This window comes from Cervus canadensis, chromosome 15, assembly GCF_019320065.1.
Source record: "Cervus canadensis isolate Bull #8, Minnesota chromosome 15, ASM1932006v1, whole genome shotgun sequence".
In the NCBI taxonomy this organism is placed as follows: domain Eukaryota; kingdom Metazoa; phylum Chordata; class Mammalia; order Artiodactyla; family Cervidae; genus Cervus; species Cervus canadensis.
Genome location: NC_057400.1, coordinates 15,781,960 through 15,799,506, shown reverse-complemented (window position 1 = coordinate 15,799,506; position 17,547 = coordinate 15,781,960). Strand labels below are relative to the sequence as shown.

The window sequence follows — 17,547 nt, the reverse complement described above, 5'->3', positions numbered from 1 at the left end:
CTTTCACTCCTTACTGGTGTTATCGACATGAAATAAAGACAAATCTAATGTGATTTCAAGACATTTATATTTAGGCTTAAAACGCCTCTTAGAGAAAGTAACTGTTCTATCCTAGCTCTCTTTTATGAAAGCCACTGCAGGCTTCCAATTTCTTTCAAGTATTAAATGCAGGAAAACCAGTGTGGGAGGGAAAGAGGTTGGAAAGAACAGCAACGTTAAAGCAGTTTATGATTAAATTTCACATGAATAATTCCCCATACAGATAACTGCAAGTCTCTTTTGTGGAGGTGACGCAAGAGGGTACACAAGAAAATACCAAACTATTGAGTCTGAATGAACAACTGAAATTCTGTAACCAGTAGGCCTGCAGTGTCTAACACACAAGTTTACTGCACCTGGCCTGGCCTTTGCCAGTTTCCTGAATTATTTACAACCTGCTTCTATTAGGATGCTCTTCAACACCATCCATTCTATTTAGCTTTCACTGATCAACCAAGCCTTAAGCCTCAGAATGCAATGAATAGGTACTGACATTTTATAGATTAGGAAATCAAGGCACAAAGTCAAGTCATTTACCCAGACATCAGCAACTGAGTGATGGAGCTGAGACTGGAACACGGACAATCCGATCCTAGTGGCCACACTCCTTGATGATACACGAAGTCACTCAACTAAAGAGTAACTTTTATATTAGAGATCTCATTTTCCACATCTCCCAGGAAGTTATTTCTGATTCATATTAACAAGACATGTTAGAGCCTTGAATTTATGTTGTCAATAAACAAACTTTATTAATAATTCCTTGTATTAAATATTGAGATGAAATTCAATGTCTAATTGAATTCATGCCATATACACAAACTCTTGTTTTAGATTTTCTATTGGCAAACATCCTGTTCAATAGTCCTTGGGGGTTCTGAGTACATTCACAAAATGAAATCCCAATTATTGCTGCCAACAAATGAGCATGTAAGTTTTTCAAACTAGGTGGTTGAAACTGCTTGAAAAACACAACTTAGGAAAAAAAAAGAATGTACTCATTAATTAACAATAGGCAAATAAAGTTAAATCAACCACTAAACAGGTTTTAAGTGAGGTTGCTCCCCAAAACTTGGAAATAAAGGAAATCAGCCCTCAGAATTTACTTTTGTGATTAATGGATCACAAAGAACAGGCTAAGTCACTTTTGAGAGACCAGAATTACTCCTAGTCACACAACCTTCCAATGTATCTTGCTTATTTAGCAAGCTACCTTAAGAAACTTCAGGCAGAACACATACTGGTAAATGAACAGAAGAGGAGTCATAGAAGCAGAAGGTGGCTGTGCCCAAATTAACATTGCAGAATAAAAAATGGATGCATAGTATCAGACCTAAAATGCTTGGAACACAGATGTTTCAGAGGCAAACTTCTCTTACCAAGACAAACTTCTGACTATTTGGCTTACATTTGTTGGCTTACAGGGAAAAAATTTCAGGTTATTTATATAGTTGTGAATCCTCAAATTGATGCCTTGGTACTGTAATTTGACACCTGAGAAGGATGAGGGCAGAATGCGCTGCTTCTGCAATCCAGAAACTCCTAAGTCAGCCTAACATTAACAAACTGGTCCATGAAATTAGCATTTGTCACCAAGTTTTTCTCACTTGTGGGACTTAACTCATTTTTTATCTGGATAAATGTGGTTAGGAAATCCTACTGCCTTCCAAGAAAGCAGAGACTGCTCAATCAAGAATTCTTGGTAACAAAAGCTCTGATTTTTCTCAGCAAAGATCTTAAAAATCACCTAGCTATTTAAGCACAGTAGTAGGTCACAAAAAATTGCTTTACTGTTTAGATAAAATTTGGGAATGGTGAAACATCTTGACAGTAGAACTATCTTCCCTTAGAGATATTACCATGTTTTTTAAAACCCTATTTCCATAGTAAATGTAAAACCCTAAAAAAATCTAACCAACCAAGGTTACTACTTAACGAGTTTGTAATAGTCATGCACATATAAGCAGTGGTTTATTAGTTAAGATTAATCTTAAGATTAGTTAAGGAATAAAAATTAGTAATTTAAGTTCTCAAATATAACCAAAAATATGTGCTTAAAATGCTTTTAAGGCAAGACATTTGGTAACTAACAAAAATATTTCAAATTTGATTACCTGAAATTGACCTTAACTAGTCATTTTCTTTAGTTCAAAGAGGATAGACAGGCCAGGAAAGTATCATATCCTACATAATTATAATCTGTTTGCACAAAGTAATGTAGCCACCCCTTATGACATTTTGCAGGAAACCATTATCATGGTGGAAATTTTCTTTGATTCTTAAGAACTCTCTAACAAGAATGAATCTGCATACACAGAAATCAAGATGCACTTGTACTGTTTTCAAAGATAAACCTTGGGGTGACTACATGACTTTTCAGTATTTAAATACCTGCAACAAAAAATGAACCTCAGTGTTAATTAAAAAAAAAAAAAAGGGAACTAGGACATTTTGTAAGGTCTTACCACTAAAAGATGCTACCACCAGTTTTCTGGGATAATGTTTGCCTCTGAGAATGTTTCTGTGACAAAAATCACTCCTTTGCTTTGGTTCTGAAAACAGTGTATTTTAAAACAGCTAAGGCAAATATTTAGGGGGCACAGCTCAATATCGAAAAATTAGTTCAAAGAGGTAGAAGTAAAGCCTTTCTATGTAATGTGCTTCTGCATAAAGGTAACAAATCAATGACTGCTGATCTAAGGAAAACACAACTGCAAAATGAATCACTCTTTTATAGGATGTTTAAAGATAACGGTTTTTAATAGTTCAAATATTTTTAAAAATCTCATCAAAATGTATTACCTTAACAGTACTTTGCACATGTGGAATTTCATACCTAAATTTGATACTATTTTGGTTTATTTATGGCTACTTACAAGAAGACTCAGTAATAATGTCCATTCATTGGAGTCTTTTTCTTTGGTTGAGCCTACTGGGACCAGGCTGATGAACTATTTTATGCAAACGAGATGGTCAAATTCATGGCAAAATGAATTATAAGGGTTCTCATTTAATGGAAATGAAACTAAAAAGAATTTCCATATTTTATCCCCACTGTGGTTTTAGAAGCTAATATCCTGTTCAGAGGTTAAAGAGTTTGAACAGCTCACACAACCCTGTAAAAATTACAACTGGCTGCCCTTTAATAAATAAAGTCATTGTAAAGAATTACATTTACAGAGTGAAAAGTGAATACATAGCATTTCAAATTCAATTTTGGAAGTAACTAATAAGTACTTCCCCATAACAATATACACTAGCTACCTTTTTAACTGTCCATCATTAGCACCAAAAGATTCAACAAAATTACCTTTATTCTCACATCTCAAAACAATTCTGCAAATTCTTAGTGAAGTTTAAGTATAGTCACAGACCTTAAATATTCACATTGTTTTCTATATCATACTGAAAATAAGTTCACTACTTTTCTGGATATTCTTTACAAAATCTTATTAAAATTCCTGGTATTATCATCCCCATTATACAGTAGCACAACCACCCAGTATCATTTCACATGATAGCTCCGTAGAGGTTTCACATCTAAATTACCAAGAACAAAAAAAATCCCCTTCCCTCCCTCATCTTGCACTCCTCTTGATTCTATACTAGTCCTTGGATTATGTACCACTGTAAAGGTATAACTGTATCAAAATTACCTTGTTTATGGATACAATAATATGCCATACAGAGCAACAAAGTTACATGTAATGACAAAGATTACTAAAGTTACGCAAGACAAGAACAAAGTTAGGACATGCTAACTAGGCAAAGTCCCTAGAAAGAGACTCCTAGTATCCTAAATTCAAATAACATTGACAAAATAATGAATAATTATCTTAAAAAAAATTATAAAGCTACCGGCAAATCAGGTAACTGCTAAATAAAAGTAGAGCACGAGATTAAACTCTAATATTTACAACTGCAACATACTTGAGTAAAATTACAATTGTGCACATATCAGTGGCTTTGTAACAAAAATAATTCATATACATAGAGGAAAAAATTAAGACAGTTTTCAGTTCAACAGAAGTTGAATTCAACCCATCTCAAAGATACTCAACAGCTCAAAGATTTACCACAGAATTGAAGATTAGTTGACAAACCAGAGCCACATTACTGGCATTTAAGACCAATTTTAAACAAGTTAAAGTCTATCATTTGCTCAGAAGTCAGGAGACTGTGCAAACTTGACCTCAACAGGAACATACTGAGATGTGCAAACAAAGGGAAAACCTCCACTAGCTGTTTTATCTGGAGGCTTACCTTTTTTCTTCCCCTCAGAGAGCTTCCTGTTAACAACCGTAAGATATAAATACAGGTACAATGCACAGTCAGTGACCTTTTTTGTTTATTTATTGTTAGAATATAAAACAACTGAGAGAGCAATAGGTTTAATTTCATTTTTATAAGGAAGACTGCATTTACCTGAAAAAGAAATATGGCATCACACACAAACACACTTCAAGGGAGGGGTATGTTTAAGAACATGGTGTCATTCTGAATGCCAAAGGAAAAGCGATTCTGCTTACGGTTAAAATATGTAGTGTTAAAGTTCTCTATTTAAGGAAAAAACTTACTAATTCTGCACTAATGTAAGTTTTTGTGAATTTAGTTTTCAAATCACAGTAATCTACACAACCATTATCAACACCTCTGTGTTTATAGTACTGCAACAAGCCAACAAACACTTAAATGCACTTCACATCAAGAGTATGTAAACTTTATTTTTTCCTCTTCAAGCCTTCAGAAAATCAGGGGCTCTTTCAGCAGCCAGTCTGGTCAGAACCTCTGAAGGCAGAATCAGCGCCTCATGGAATAAACAACCATCCGTGGCACTGCATACCCATCTGGTAGTGAAGCGTCCCCCTTCAGTGGCTTCCAGTAAGGCCTAGAGTTTAAGGTTAACATGAGAAAGTGCCACCTTTGTTTTAGATTAGTGATGGACTCTGACAAGATAAAATAAAGTTATTCTGTATATTGTTATACTTACAAGCAGCTCCAATCCTGAGTATTTATGGTAATATCTAAACATACAAAAATGTATGTACATTTTTCTCCACTTTCTTGTAAACAGTTGTCAGTATACTGTTTTATCCCTTTATCAGTGAAACATGCAAATCATACATACAAGTATAAATACACAAAAGAAAACAATTTACACTCATTCAAAAGCCAAGCAACAACAAAAAATAGCTACAATATTCAAATTATAAATAAACGAATGCTTGAGGCATCTTATATTCCTAGAAGCAGCCAGCCATTCACCCTAATGTTCTTAGCTGCAATTGTAGAAATACTGAGTTTTGCACCTTCCATGCTTTTACAGTATTTATAACACTATCATATGTGGAGATAAAGACTTGTTTACTATAATCTCTTCTTTTCAGAATGAAGAATAAAGCAGCACTTACAAATATTGAAGCAGTGGTAGTAACAGCAGATGTTACCACTGCTAGATCAGGAGGAAGTTTTCCATTCTAACAATTTTTAAATTAAAAAAGTAAAGGAAAAATTGACCTAAAGAAATGATTACATGTTCATTCCTTGGGCACTTAACAGCGAGTCCAGCATGTCGAATGTGTCTTTGTAGTCCATATGCTGGCTGTTTGTACTGTACTCGTGATTGACATCAGGACCGTTGGTCTCCACTGGCTTCTTGTCCAGTTTCACGAGGGTGCTGAGATGTCCGTAGCCCACCTGGTATGTGACAGGGGGAGGAGGGGGTAAGGGATGGTTAAAAACAGAGTTGTGAGAGGATACATACTGCTTAACAGAGGAGGAAGAACTAGATGAACTACCTGAACTTTTGGAACTTTTGCTCATTTTGGAGTGATGGTTGTGAGACGCGTCATTGATATGCAGCTTCTTCCTTGAAGAGCTGGAACTGGAGGAAATGCCATCAGTGCTCGGGCCAACAGGACTCCTCAGGACAGCGGGTGGCGCTCCGTCGGCACCGTGCTTGCCGCCGCCGCCGCCGTACGCGTGGGGGTGCTTGTGACCGCTGGGGTGGTGGCGGTTGGGCGGGTGCTCCTTGTGCTTCTCCTTGTGGTCCCTGCCAACATGTGGGCTTGAATGCTTGCTCTTCCCACTGCCTTCATCAGAAGAGCTGTGTCTCTCTGAGGAAGAAACTTTTATTTTCATTTTCAGTTCTTCTTTACTGACACTTTTATCAGTGGGTGGTATTGGAATCCGTAATTTCAGTGATCCACTCTTTTCCTTCTTATCTGCCATGTATTTTTCAGGTTTTTCAGCATTTGTTATGGGAATTTTCATTTTAATGGGAGAAGTCACAGAACTGCTGCTGGCTGCCTGAGACTGTACATGTTTGTGTTGCTGTTCTACCTGGGCAGCTATATAATGATCCCTTGCGTCCAGATCAAGGCTTTCTAGCTTACGTTTTTCTCTATATTTATCTAAAGACATTTTCTGAGGAATTACTCCAGGAGTAGCAGAAATTGGCCCATGGTGTTTACTGCTCCCTGCTTTATGAGTATAATCTTGCTTAACAGAAGAATGATCAGAAATTTTGTCAGGTCTGTGATGTAATCCTGAATGCAATGATACAGAAGGTCCCTGCTTGAAGTTGATGTTGTACTGGCTACCAGACAAAGATGTTTCCTGTTTCTGTGAATATATCTGCTCTGTCCTTGCCGACTCTTGATGCTGAGGCCATTCTTGGTGTGATGACAAACCGTATGAGGTACTTGGCATTCCTGTTGCTAGCATTGACAAATTATCAGATGCATGGCTGTCTTGAACAGAAATATTTCCTGAATTTAGAGGTACTGGTGCAGGGAAAGCTGATGTAGATGGTTTCTGAAAACTTGGTTTGGTAGGCACACCAGTAACACTATCTACTAACATGGAATTCTGCACCAAAGATGAACCCAGAAGAGGCGTTTCTGATACTTGTCCATCTACTTTTGGTTTCCCAGCTGCCTGGTTAGCCTATTTAAATAAAACACAGAAGAAACAATGACAGCAAAGGAATTTAATAGAAATTTCTTTGCTTATAAAAATTCTATATTAAATATATGAAAATAAAATCACCTGGGGTTGGACTCTGTTGCCAGTAAACAAACATCTTATTCATAGGCATAAAATAAGACAATATATAGTGAAAGCATTGGCTTTAAATTAGATACTGAATAAATTCCAGCCCAGCATCTGAGAGAGGAATTTAACTTATCTAGCTTTAATTCCCCTTTTTGTAAAGTGAGGATACTATTTCCACAGTAATCACTATGAGAATAAGGAATCCATTAAGTATTTATAGCAAAGTCTACTGGACACAGTAGTTGGATAAATTATGAGCGCATGTAGCTCATGATACACTGTAATTACTTCAAATATTAGAAATAAGAATATATAACCATAAAAATTCAAATTATTAGCAAACTGATGTTCTAATAAACCCTGTCAATTCTCTTACCCTCCAGTATCGAATCTTCTTCAACCTACTAGGCGTTTTCTCCAATATTTGTAGAAACTCATGTGTTAGCTCTAAAAATAAAATTTAAATTTAAAACTTAGAAGGTGCCTTTAGATTTAGAATTTTCTCAAGTGGGCAATATTAAAAAGAAAGCACAGAGTTCATCTACTTCATGATCACCTTCCTAATTCAACCATCAGCACACACAGAAGTACACACAGCTCTGAACTGATATTTTCAAAGATGAATCTTAAAAAATTTTTTAACTAAAAAAAAAAAAAGAAAAAACCGAAACCAAAAAAAACCCAAAAATAATCAAACAAAAACCCCTCCTCCCACATCTCCCTAATTTTAAATGCTTACTCAGAATCTCTGAAAAATTTAGTCGCATTTAAGAAATTGCTCCCAAACAGAAAACTGCTATCAGGCAAATATCAGGAATAATTGTAGTGGGCAAAGTTCATCAGTAGATTCTTTACAATCAGTGCCCAAAAGTTAAAAAAAAAAAAGAGAATATTTGTATAATCCCAAAATGTCTTCCTCAAGATATTAATTACAAAGAGAAAATTAGTAACTTTACAACCCTCACCAAGTGATCATGACTATCATCACCAGCAATAAAACACACCACATGATACACATGATAAAACGCACCGAGCAGGACAACTCGTTTCTGTGGCATTCTTGCCTGAAATGCAGAACCTCAACTTAACAATGGGAAACTTCAGACAACTCTAATTGGGGAACATTTTATAAAATAACTGACCATTATTCTTCAAAGTGTTAAGGACATGAAAGCAAAGATTGAAAAATTATCACAGATTGGAAGAGATTAAAGGGGAGCATGGCAACTAAATGGAACATGGGATCTCAGATGTTATTATTATGTAAGATGCTAATATTAGAGAAACTGGGTACAGGGTATAACAGCACAGAATCTGTACTATTTCACAGTTTCTTTAAATTTAAAACCATTTCAAAGTTAAATGAAAAAATTTCTTTACCTATACTTGTAACTTCCTAGCAATCAACACATTATTAACATTTCAGTAAACCACCCTGGTCACATTTCTACAATTTTTCTTCTTAAATTTAGGATTACAATGAAATAAGAGATGATTCACTTTTCCAAAGTGGTTTGGTTAAGATAAACTATAGTTTTCAACTCCACAGAAAAATAGTGTTATTAATAAAGTTACTGGCCACTCTCAACACAAGTATTAATAATATTAAATGAGAATGTCATGTAATATTATTACTGCCAATTTAGTATAAAGAGACTGATAAAAATTTGGCATCATTATGTGCTCACAATCTATGACAACTAGTTCCTGCTGAAGTCTCAGGAGCTTTCTGATTCAGTTTAGATGAAAAAAAGATCTAATGTCTATACTACCACTTCTTCATTTGGAAAAAAAAAAAAGAGAGAGAGACCACTTTTCTACTTGGACACAGTAGTAAATCTAGCAGATACATAATGCCCCTGGGTCCAAAATTAACAACAAATCATTTTGATTCAGTTTCAGAAAAATTCACATTATAAAAAACACATGAGGGTTTGTTATTAATCAATAACCACTCCCCTCCCCAACCCTCTTATAGGTAGGCCAAATACAATCAATGCTGTTCTGGTGACAGACATTAAATGTAAAATGCAGATACCCTTAACGTCTGAAATTTTGTTACTTTTTAAGGTAATCAAAATAGAGAAAAGGCTGCTACATAATATGTTAAAATTTTCAATGTGTTAATGTCCAAGATTCCTATTCAATGTTCAAATGAATATGAACTTGAGCTTTTTCAGAATAGAAGCAAAGAGAGATTTAGATGACTCCTGTTGTGTCAAAAAAAAAACCTTTACCTACAATTTAAGAGCAGGATAAAAGGCAGATTACTTGCTTTCTGTAAGCTTTTAGTGCCATGTATAAAAACTATTTTTATTAAGTTTTTATCTTATTTACATCTTATCATATTATATAACATCAATAGATAAGACAACTATTTTATCTTATCTGTTGATTGCTAAAATAAGATGGTGGCACAGATAATTTCAAGTCACAAATGGGAAAATAAAAAGTTCCCATTAGTTTTTAGAAGATGTTATATTTCAACTAGCTGAAGATTTCCTACTACTCTGAATAACCTTTAAACTACCACTAGTGAGCCAAATATGACCTGTATCCTGTTTTTGTAAATAGTTTCACTAGAACACAGCTATACACTTGCAGTTGCCTGTGGTTGCTTTCTAGCTCTGGTGGCAGAGTTGTCTAGTTGTGCAGATAGTATAGCCCACAACCCTAAAATAGTTACTATTTGGCCCTTCACAGAAAAGGGTGCAGACCCTTAAAGAAATTTCTACCTTAAAGAAGCATCTGAGATATTAATGGAAAACCACATTCCAAAGCCTTAGGGGTCTCTCACTTTTACGTAACAGATGTCCTGTAAATCCAGTTTTCTCATCAGTTTCAATTTTGTAAAGGAAGCTGGGGAAAGCACACAAAAAGAAGCTGAAAACCTAACACACCAGTTTAGATTTAAGAAGTGTTATCTATCTCCTTTCTGAAATCTATAGTTCCTGGTTAAAATGTCTTAATCTGCAAGAATATTCTACCTCTGGCCTGCCAGAAAAATTTCCTATCAGGAGACCCCCAAACACCAGATTCATAATTTATAGAACTTATACTCCCAATTTTTCCTTGTCAATTCATACTTATTCATGCATGGCAACAATGACACACTCTTATCACCAGTAGAACAACAGAACAAGGAATATTACCATGAAAATAACATTAGCTTACTGCTTCACACTTTCTACAGTAACTTAATACATGACTTTGTGTTTATACATTTTAAACCCAACAAAATTAGTATACTTTAAAATTATGTAGCTTGTATTATCAACCTGCAGCATTATATTAAATCATATTTCTTTGAAAAGTCATGAAAGGGCTTTAGATATTGAGTAGTAGTTAATAATATGTTCATTTCCCCCCCCTTTAGGCTAATGTATTTATTCTCATCCTATTCATGTGATCATGTAACTGTACTTTTAAATCCTATTGCCAAATTGTTAAAACAGAACTATGTTTTTAAAGATTTTTTATCTTTTCAAAAGAGGAAATACCAGTAGATGAAATGATACCTGGGATTGGCATCAAGTAACTATAGGGTGAAGGAGGATCCTGGACTGGCCAAAACTGTTCAACTGACCATGAATATATGGGAACTCAATATTTTTTAAAACCTATATAGAAGTAGACAGAATATTTAATCCATGATAAAAAGTAAGAAAATATTCTATTGTAACAAAAAGATTTTCTCTACTTACCATCTAGTAATTCCAGAGTAACTGTAGGATCCACATATTCCCACCAATGTTTTCCATCAGTTGACACAGGAATCTCCCAATTGGACCATTTGCAAGCCAAATGAATGCATACACATGCTATCACTGTTGGTTTATACTGAAGACAGAAGGTTGTAAGATGCAGACTGTTGCAGAGCAGATTTGGAATGAAGAGTCATAGAAATTCAAATATGTAAAACAAAGAAAAACATTTACCAATAAGATTAGAGGAATAACAAAATTATGTAAGTTTTCTTTTTTAAGTCTAGAGTACAAAACCTTATTTTATAAAATTAAAAGCTAACATTATGACACTTTTTATGACTATGGTCACAAAAACACTAAAAACCCACATAGATTATCAATGTTTTCATACTCTTACTCCCCAGAGTATATTATTAATACTTATACATCAGTATTTCTAAATTTTGTTTTTACATCTAAATTACAACTATTTTTACTTCTCTATAAAAGCAGAGGAAGACAGTACATTTCCAGTAATTACTATATTTAAGTAAAATGACTTAAAACTTTTTTGGGTCGTATTTTTGTTTCTTTTGTAATGTCATGGTAGAATAAAGAAAAAGCAGAAAACTGTACAACTGACAAGGTAATTTCCACACCACATTATAATCAGGGATTCTACCATTCCATGTGGCTTAACATTCATTCACTCTGAAGTAACTCATATATTTAACACTCATTTAGGTAAAACTATCTTCTCAGCAAAGCCACAGAGAAAACTTACCTTTTGCTGAATAGCTTCAAGGCCCAATGCTGCTAAATCTACAAAAACACTACCTCTCTCCTTCCATGACATGCCAAAAACTGCACTTGCAACATGTCACAGCTAGCCTTTTCTAACCCAAATTTTAAATTTAAGTGGTTTTTGCCTCGTTGTTCAGTATTTCTAAGGACAGAGGTTAAATCCCAACAATATATACCCAAGAAAATATACTGGCTTTTTTGGCAATTCAAAGTTTTAAACAAAACGTAACAGTATCACAATAAATTAAGGACCACATAAAGCTGGGTTAGTCCACTCCTCCCCAATGACTCATTGAAAAAAACAAATTTAAATCATTATTATAACCAATCCAGAACAAAATCACATATTAGATATGAAAGGCTTTTAAAAACTATTTCCCGTTCAATTTCAGAACTGATGAAAATGTCTACTGGTTAAGTACAAACCCATACTGTTCTTTAAGTGAACTAAAGAGAAAGTACTGTAAGTTTTTTTAAGTAAAAATTACACTTATGCAAATCAAGGCACTGGTAGGATGTGACTACTACTAATCTACTACTGGTGGGTATTATCTGGAAAAAAAAACCCAAGTTATATAAATTTTATTTATTAAAAAACTTTAATGATTAAAGTTAAGATAGGATCAATGTGAAATTTTAAAAAATTGTCATTTAACTATAATTGTAAACTAGAAATAGCTTTATACTTACCAAGTTGCTCGAATTTCTACGTTAAGTTTAGCTCTTTGTAATCTTTAGCTGCTATTCAGGCTACCAATTTTAGACTTATGCACTCACAAATCGAGAATATGTCACCAGAAAGCACCACTACACTTCACATTGTGCATTTAACCCCTCTGTGCCAAAAGTCCCTTGTACAATACACCGCAAAGCAGACAGGAAGGTACCACCACAGTAGATGGTCCAGTCTCCTGCTGCAACAAGGGTGAGAGACACATTGAGGGGGCCCTGCATTAAAGGAAGCTATAGTGTGCTACAACAGTGCAACAAAGAGGGTCAGGATAACAACCTGTTGGTAGCCATGAAATAGGATGTCTGTGCCAAATCCTTGCTTGCTGTAAGAAAAGAAAAAAAAGCGAAGACAATACTATCAGCTTTAACATGCTACCATCAAAAAGTTCTCAACACAACAAAAACTTCAAAGATTTGTACACAAAAAGTAAATTTTACTTACTACTTACAAATATCACAAGAGCGCCATCATTTTCTATACTACTGAAAATCTTCAACAACATTCACTCAAATGTTTCTTGCTATCCCCCAAAGATCTGAGAAACAAGCCGATTTGCTTTTAGCTAGCCAGTTACAAGGGCTAAACTTGTTACTAAGTTAAGCATCTAGTCAGCTAAAAGTTGCAATAAAGCATTCTCCTGGATTTAAAAAAAAAAAGAAGAAGAAGAAGAAGAAAAGATTTTGAAGTCTAATGCAAAATACAAAGAGTTGCCTGCCAGACTTAATCCTCAGTCATCACATTTAAGTTGGTTTAAGTACTTCCACCAAAAAAACAAAATAAAACAAAAAACAGAAATAAAAAATAAACCCCCAACCCCCAAACTCAGAGAGGACAACCTAAAACATCACAAGGATGTACAGAAAACACTGCCGTAATTATTTTTAAATTATATAATCCAATTAATGATAACTTTAGAAAAGATATAATAAGTACTTTAGAGGGAATCAAGATACTTCAATACTGGTCCTCAATAGAAAAGCAATTTTTTGTTTCTCGAGACACTGACATTGAAAACAGTCCCCATCTCCCTTCTTCTACTTCTTATTCTTCCCAACAGGGATGCCTTTGCTAGTTTCCCTTTCTCCCCCAGTTACATTCATAATCACTGACATACCTTTCCCCTCTGCTCACCTAGGATTAATTCACCTCCACTCACCCCACTCTAACAGGACTCAAGTTCCTTGCCCTCTCCTAGTTTTATTCGTGGCACCTGTAATTCCCCGCTGCCCCATGGATCATCAACATAAAGGTTTACAAAAGGGATTTGGGCTTAGCAGAGCTGTGCTAAGGAAGAGTGTCAAAGCATCGGATGTCTTGGAGGCATTGTGACTTAAGTAAGGCATTCTTTCCTGGTGGAGAGGGAAGGAGAAATCACAGAAATGAAAGGTCCCTGTAAAATGACATTAGCCAATTTTGCAGCAAAGAGCATAATAACTTTCTCATCTCCAGAAATGGGGCGGGGGGCAAGGGAGAACTTCAAAGAAATCAAACGATTTACCCTCACCCCCACCCCACAAAAGAATCAAAATATATAGAGAAGTAAAAATAATTTTAAATTGCCATTGTAGTCTTCACCTCAGAATATATGTAAATTCAGTAACCTACTAAAAGTCATTGCAACAAAGAAAAATGTAAGGAAAATGTTCTTTTGTTAGCTTAAAGTGGTTTTAGGGCAAAGGAAAAAAAAAATATACCAAACATGAAAGAACATTTAAAAAATGGACTAAGATGCAAATTATAGTTACTTGAAAATGTTAGTCAGACAAAAATGACATTAAACAAGAGATTTTTACAAAAATTTAAGAATTCGTCACATTTTAAACATTAATAACAAAAAATCAGATTTAAATATTTTGCTTTGGATGATACATCCAATTTATAGATTTTGTAAATTCAGTTTTGTAAATTTACTATTTACTATTCAGTTTTGTAAAATAAATGGACTTTAATCTCTCTAGCTTCTTTAGACAGGATTTAAGAGAAGCTGACTCAAATTTCACAATACCAAGCTGAAAATTGTTTCATTTTCTCCTAAGTGTGTGTGTGTATTTCTTAACCTATATTTAATATCTTTCTTCAACATCTTTCTTTACTAAGCTCAACTTAGGGCAAATTAAGTGGCTCTCCATTATTCAAACAGAACAGCTCACCCTTTCAAGTTTCCAGGGAACAAAACTTCTCTAAAGCTTTATTTCTTAATTCCATATCTATACTAGCTATCCATACAATTCTATACTATGCTGTAATACTAAGGATGAGAAAGTGCTACAAAACATATAACCATGAATAGGAACCATAATTAAATATAAATAACATTGCTTTTAGATTAAAAAAAAAAATCTAAGTCCATTTCTTAACAATGACAACTCAGTTATCAGACAATTAGCTGTTTTTTTTTTTTTAATGTAGTCTTAACACAATAAAATCCTATCGAGGTATAAAATGAATTCAATTTAGAATGAATAAAATAAGAGACCATTCTGGTAAACACTAGAAACAAGGCTTTCAAAAGTCTTACCCATTTTGTTTAGAACAAACCTAAAGAAGTCTAGTGGTAAAGGAATAAAACTGCAAAATTTCATTTTCAAAAAGAAGTAACAGAAAAAGGCACACTAAAAGTTCCAAGTGATTACTATTAGTGCATATCACTTCAAATGGGAAACAGGAAAGGAAAAGTAGGACAGCATGCATCTGTGTGAAAAATTATTTCTAGAGATACAATGACATATAGGATTCATTAACAACAGTAGAAAAGCATACACCACATGCTTTATAAGGAGTAAAGAAACAGTACAAAACATTGTACTCTTGTTTATAGACAGTTTAACAGGTATATCACATGCTGTTATGTATCATGCTATGTAATAATTTCCTCATTATACACAAAAAGGAAGCCACTTTTACTAAAGCTAAAGAACTTAAATCAATTTTGGTCAAAAGAACACAGGCGTAACATTCCCTAAAATGACAAATCTAAAGGCAATTTTTATCTGAAAGATGTGAAGGTGACCTCCAGATTCGAAAACTGTAATCAGTTTTCAAGAAGTCAATGAAATTTGATATAAATTGTAAATTAATACTACTTCCTCTACCTATATGTTAAATGGCCCACATCTTAAATATTAACTGAAATGGAATGAGTATAGCCCAAAATAAAGAGTTCCAGTATTTGGAAGCCCTCTAATTATCATTATTTTTTTTTTAGTGAAGAGACTCTCACCTAAATTTAAAGGAAGTTAATTCACCAGGAAGGACCAAATACAGAAGTAGATGAATAGGCAGGTGTAGAACACTGAAACGGAATGCTTCAAAATGACGTTTCTTGTCATTTTATAATAATAAAACCCCCAAAAAGCTAGGAGAACAAAACAGCAGTCATATCAAATATAGACAATAAAAAGCATTAGTAATTTAAAAGTTTCAAAGATCACTTACCTCTTACTAACTGGGTACATTTCACCACATCTGTGTGTGGGTGTTCAATGGTGATCTCAAAACCTGAAATGAAAAGCACTTTTTTTCCCAATCACTTATACCACTACAATACTTGCCTGAGAAATCCCACTCATCACACAACTGTAAGTGTGAATTTTTCATTATTAAAAAAAATCCAAAGTTAGTTTCTCATCACTGACATATTTATTATACCTTCAATCATAAGAAGTAATATCTTGAAAAGCATTCCAATTATGAAAACTGAAAATGTTACTTAGAGATAAATAGTATTAAAAATTCTGAATTACAATTAGTCTGAGATTATCCTTAAATTACAAACTACAATCATGACAATTATTAAAGCAGCCCCACAATTTAAGCAGGAAATTCAACTGTGTAATATATTTCTTAAATATATTCCAACTCCTTCTTTCAGAAGATGTGACAAGAACATTTTTCACAAATATAATCTTTGGGCCACAGTGGGAGAAGTGATCAAAATTTTAAATGATACAGTCCTTTTATTTTCTCAGTGTACCTTAGATCAAAGGGTTTCAATCAGTTAGTTTGTAATTACATCTTATTACTAATAAAAATAAAACTGTTACAGCAAGTGAACCCGATAGGTAGGGCATAGTTTCTCTTTGCCCTTTCTTAGAAGTGGAGGTCGTTTCATAGTGCTATGAGAAGTAGTAAAGGAATAATATTCCAATAAGCAGGTAATCTCGATTTTTAAAGTTATTGTGTGGTCTATTCATATTTCTGTTACTAAACTTGCAAAAATTACACGTTAGCCATGAGTTGTATCTTGTAAATTCTAAAGTGCCCCTTAAAACAATGCTATTCATTCTGTGTTTAAGAATCTGTCATCAGTAATATGAATATGATGGATTTTACATGATAAAATAACTTATAAAAATAATGTTTTTTCTTTCAACTTTCATTATATGAATACTTGTCAAATCTCAAATTTATATAGTAACAGTAACATGCTAAATCACTGGATTTGGAGAGAATAAAAAGATTTTCACTTTTATTTTTCTTGTTTAGTTGCGTCCAGATTCTCACTTTCATTTTTCTATCTTTTTATATTATAAAAACCTTCAACAAGTTATATGTGTTTCAAACAACATATTTGTGTAATAAAAAAAAATCTGTCATAATGGAAAGCTACTATTATTAGACTTCTATTCAATATCTGGGAATTGAGTATAAATAAGATAAAAACAACTAATAATAAACAATGATTATTCATGAAATACTATGTAGCAATTTTTAAAAATATATTATCTTTCATCTTCAAATTCACAGTGTTAAAGCAGAATTATTATTCCACCTTGCACACACAGGATAAAAGTAAAGGAACTCTGACCAAGTTTACAAAGTAAATAAAGAGGACTACATGTTTAAGTGCAGATCTCGATAAAGCCTATATTCTTCCCATGACACTCTGCTAGGTCCTTCCAGAAGTAATACATGACTTTACACAGCCCACACCTGCATAAAGCTCAATCTCCTCATGAGTAAATGATTAGAATAAATGATCTTCAAAGATGACTTAAGTTGCACTAATCTTATAGACAATTTAACTTTTAAACAAGGATGATGGACACTTAAATTACTATGTCACATTTAAAATGATGTGATAAATTCATAAGCTCTAGCATAGCAGGACTGCCTTGGATGTTTATAACATTATAAACATATACGACGGCCCTAAAGGACCATTTTATTCCCCAATGCAAATCCAGAATGAACCAGAGTCTTAACTATCTGAAAATATGAGAAATCACC

General features: G+C 33.9%; 1 protein-coding gene across 9 annotated transcripts in view; it reads right to left on the bottom strand.

Moving 5' to 3' along the window:
• Positions 1–3,158: 3,158 nt before the first annotated feature.
• The window catches only part of CCNT2 (cyclin T2), a 32,333-nt gene continuing 17,944 nt past the window's right edge, over positions 3,159–17,547 (bottom strand). For 3 of the 9 annotated variants that reach the window (XM_043487533.1, XM_043487534.1, XM_043487537.1), the window contains 5 exons: positions 15,754–15,816; positions 12,595–12,640; positions 10,800–10,963; positions 7,472–7,542; positions 3,159–6,987 (listed from right to left, as the gene is read on the bottom strand). In XM_043487533.1, the coding sequence (XP_043343468.1) occupies positions 5,569–6,987; positions 7,472–7,542; positions 10,800–10,963; positions 12,595–12,640; positions 15,754–15,816 (1,763 nt within the window). In that variant the 3' untranslated portion in view covers positions 3,159–5,568. The other 6 variants (XM_043487535.1, XM_043487536.1, XM_043487540.1 and 3 more) reach the window with 5 other exon arrangements.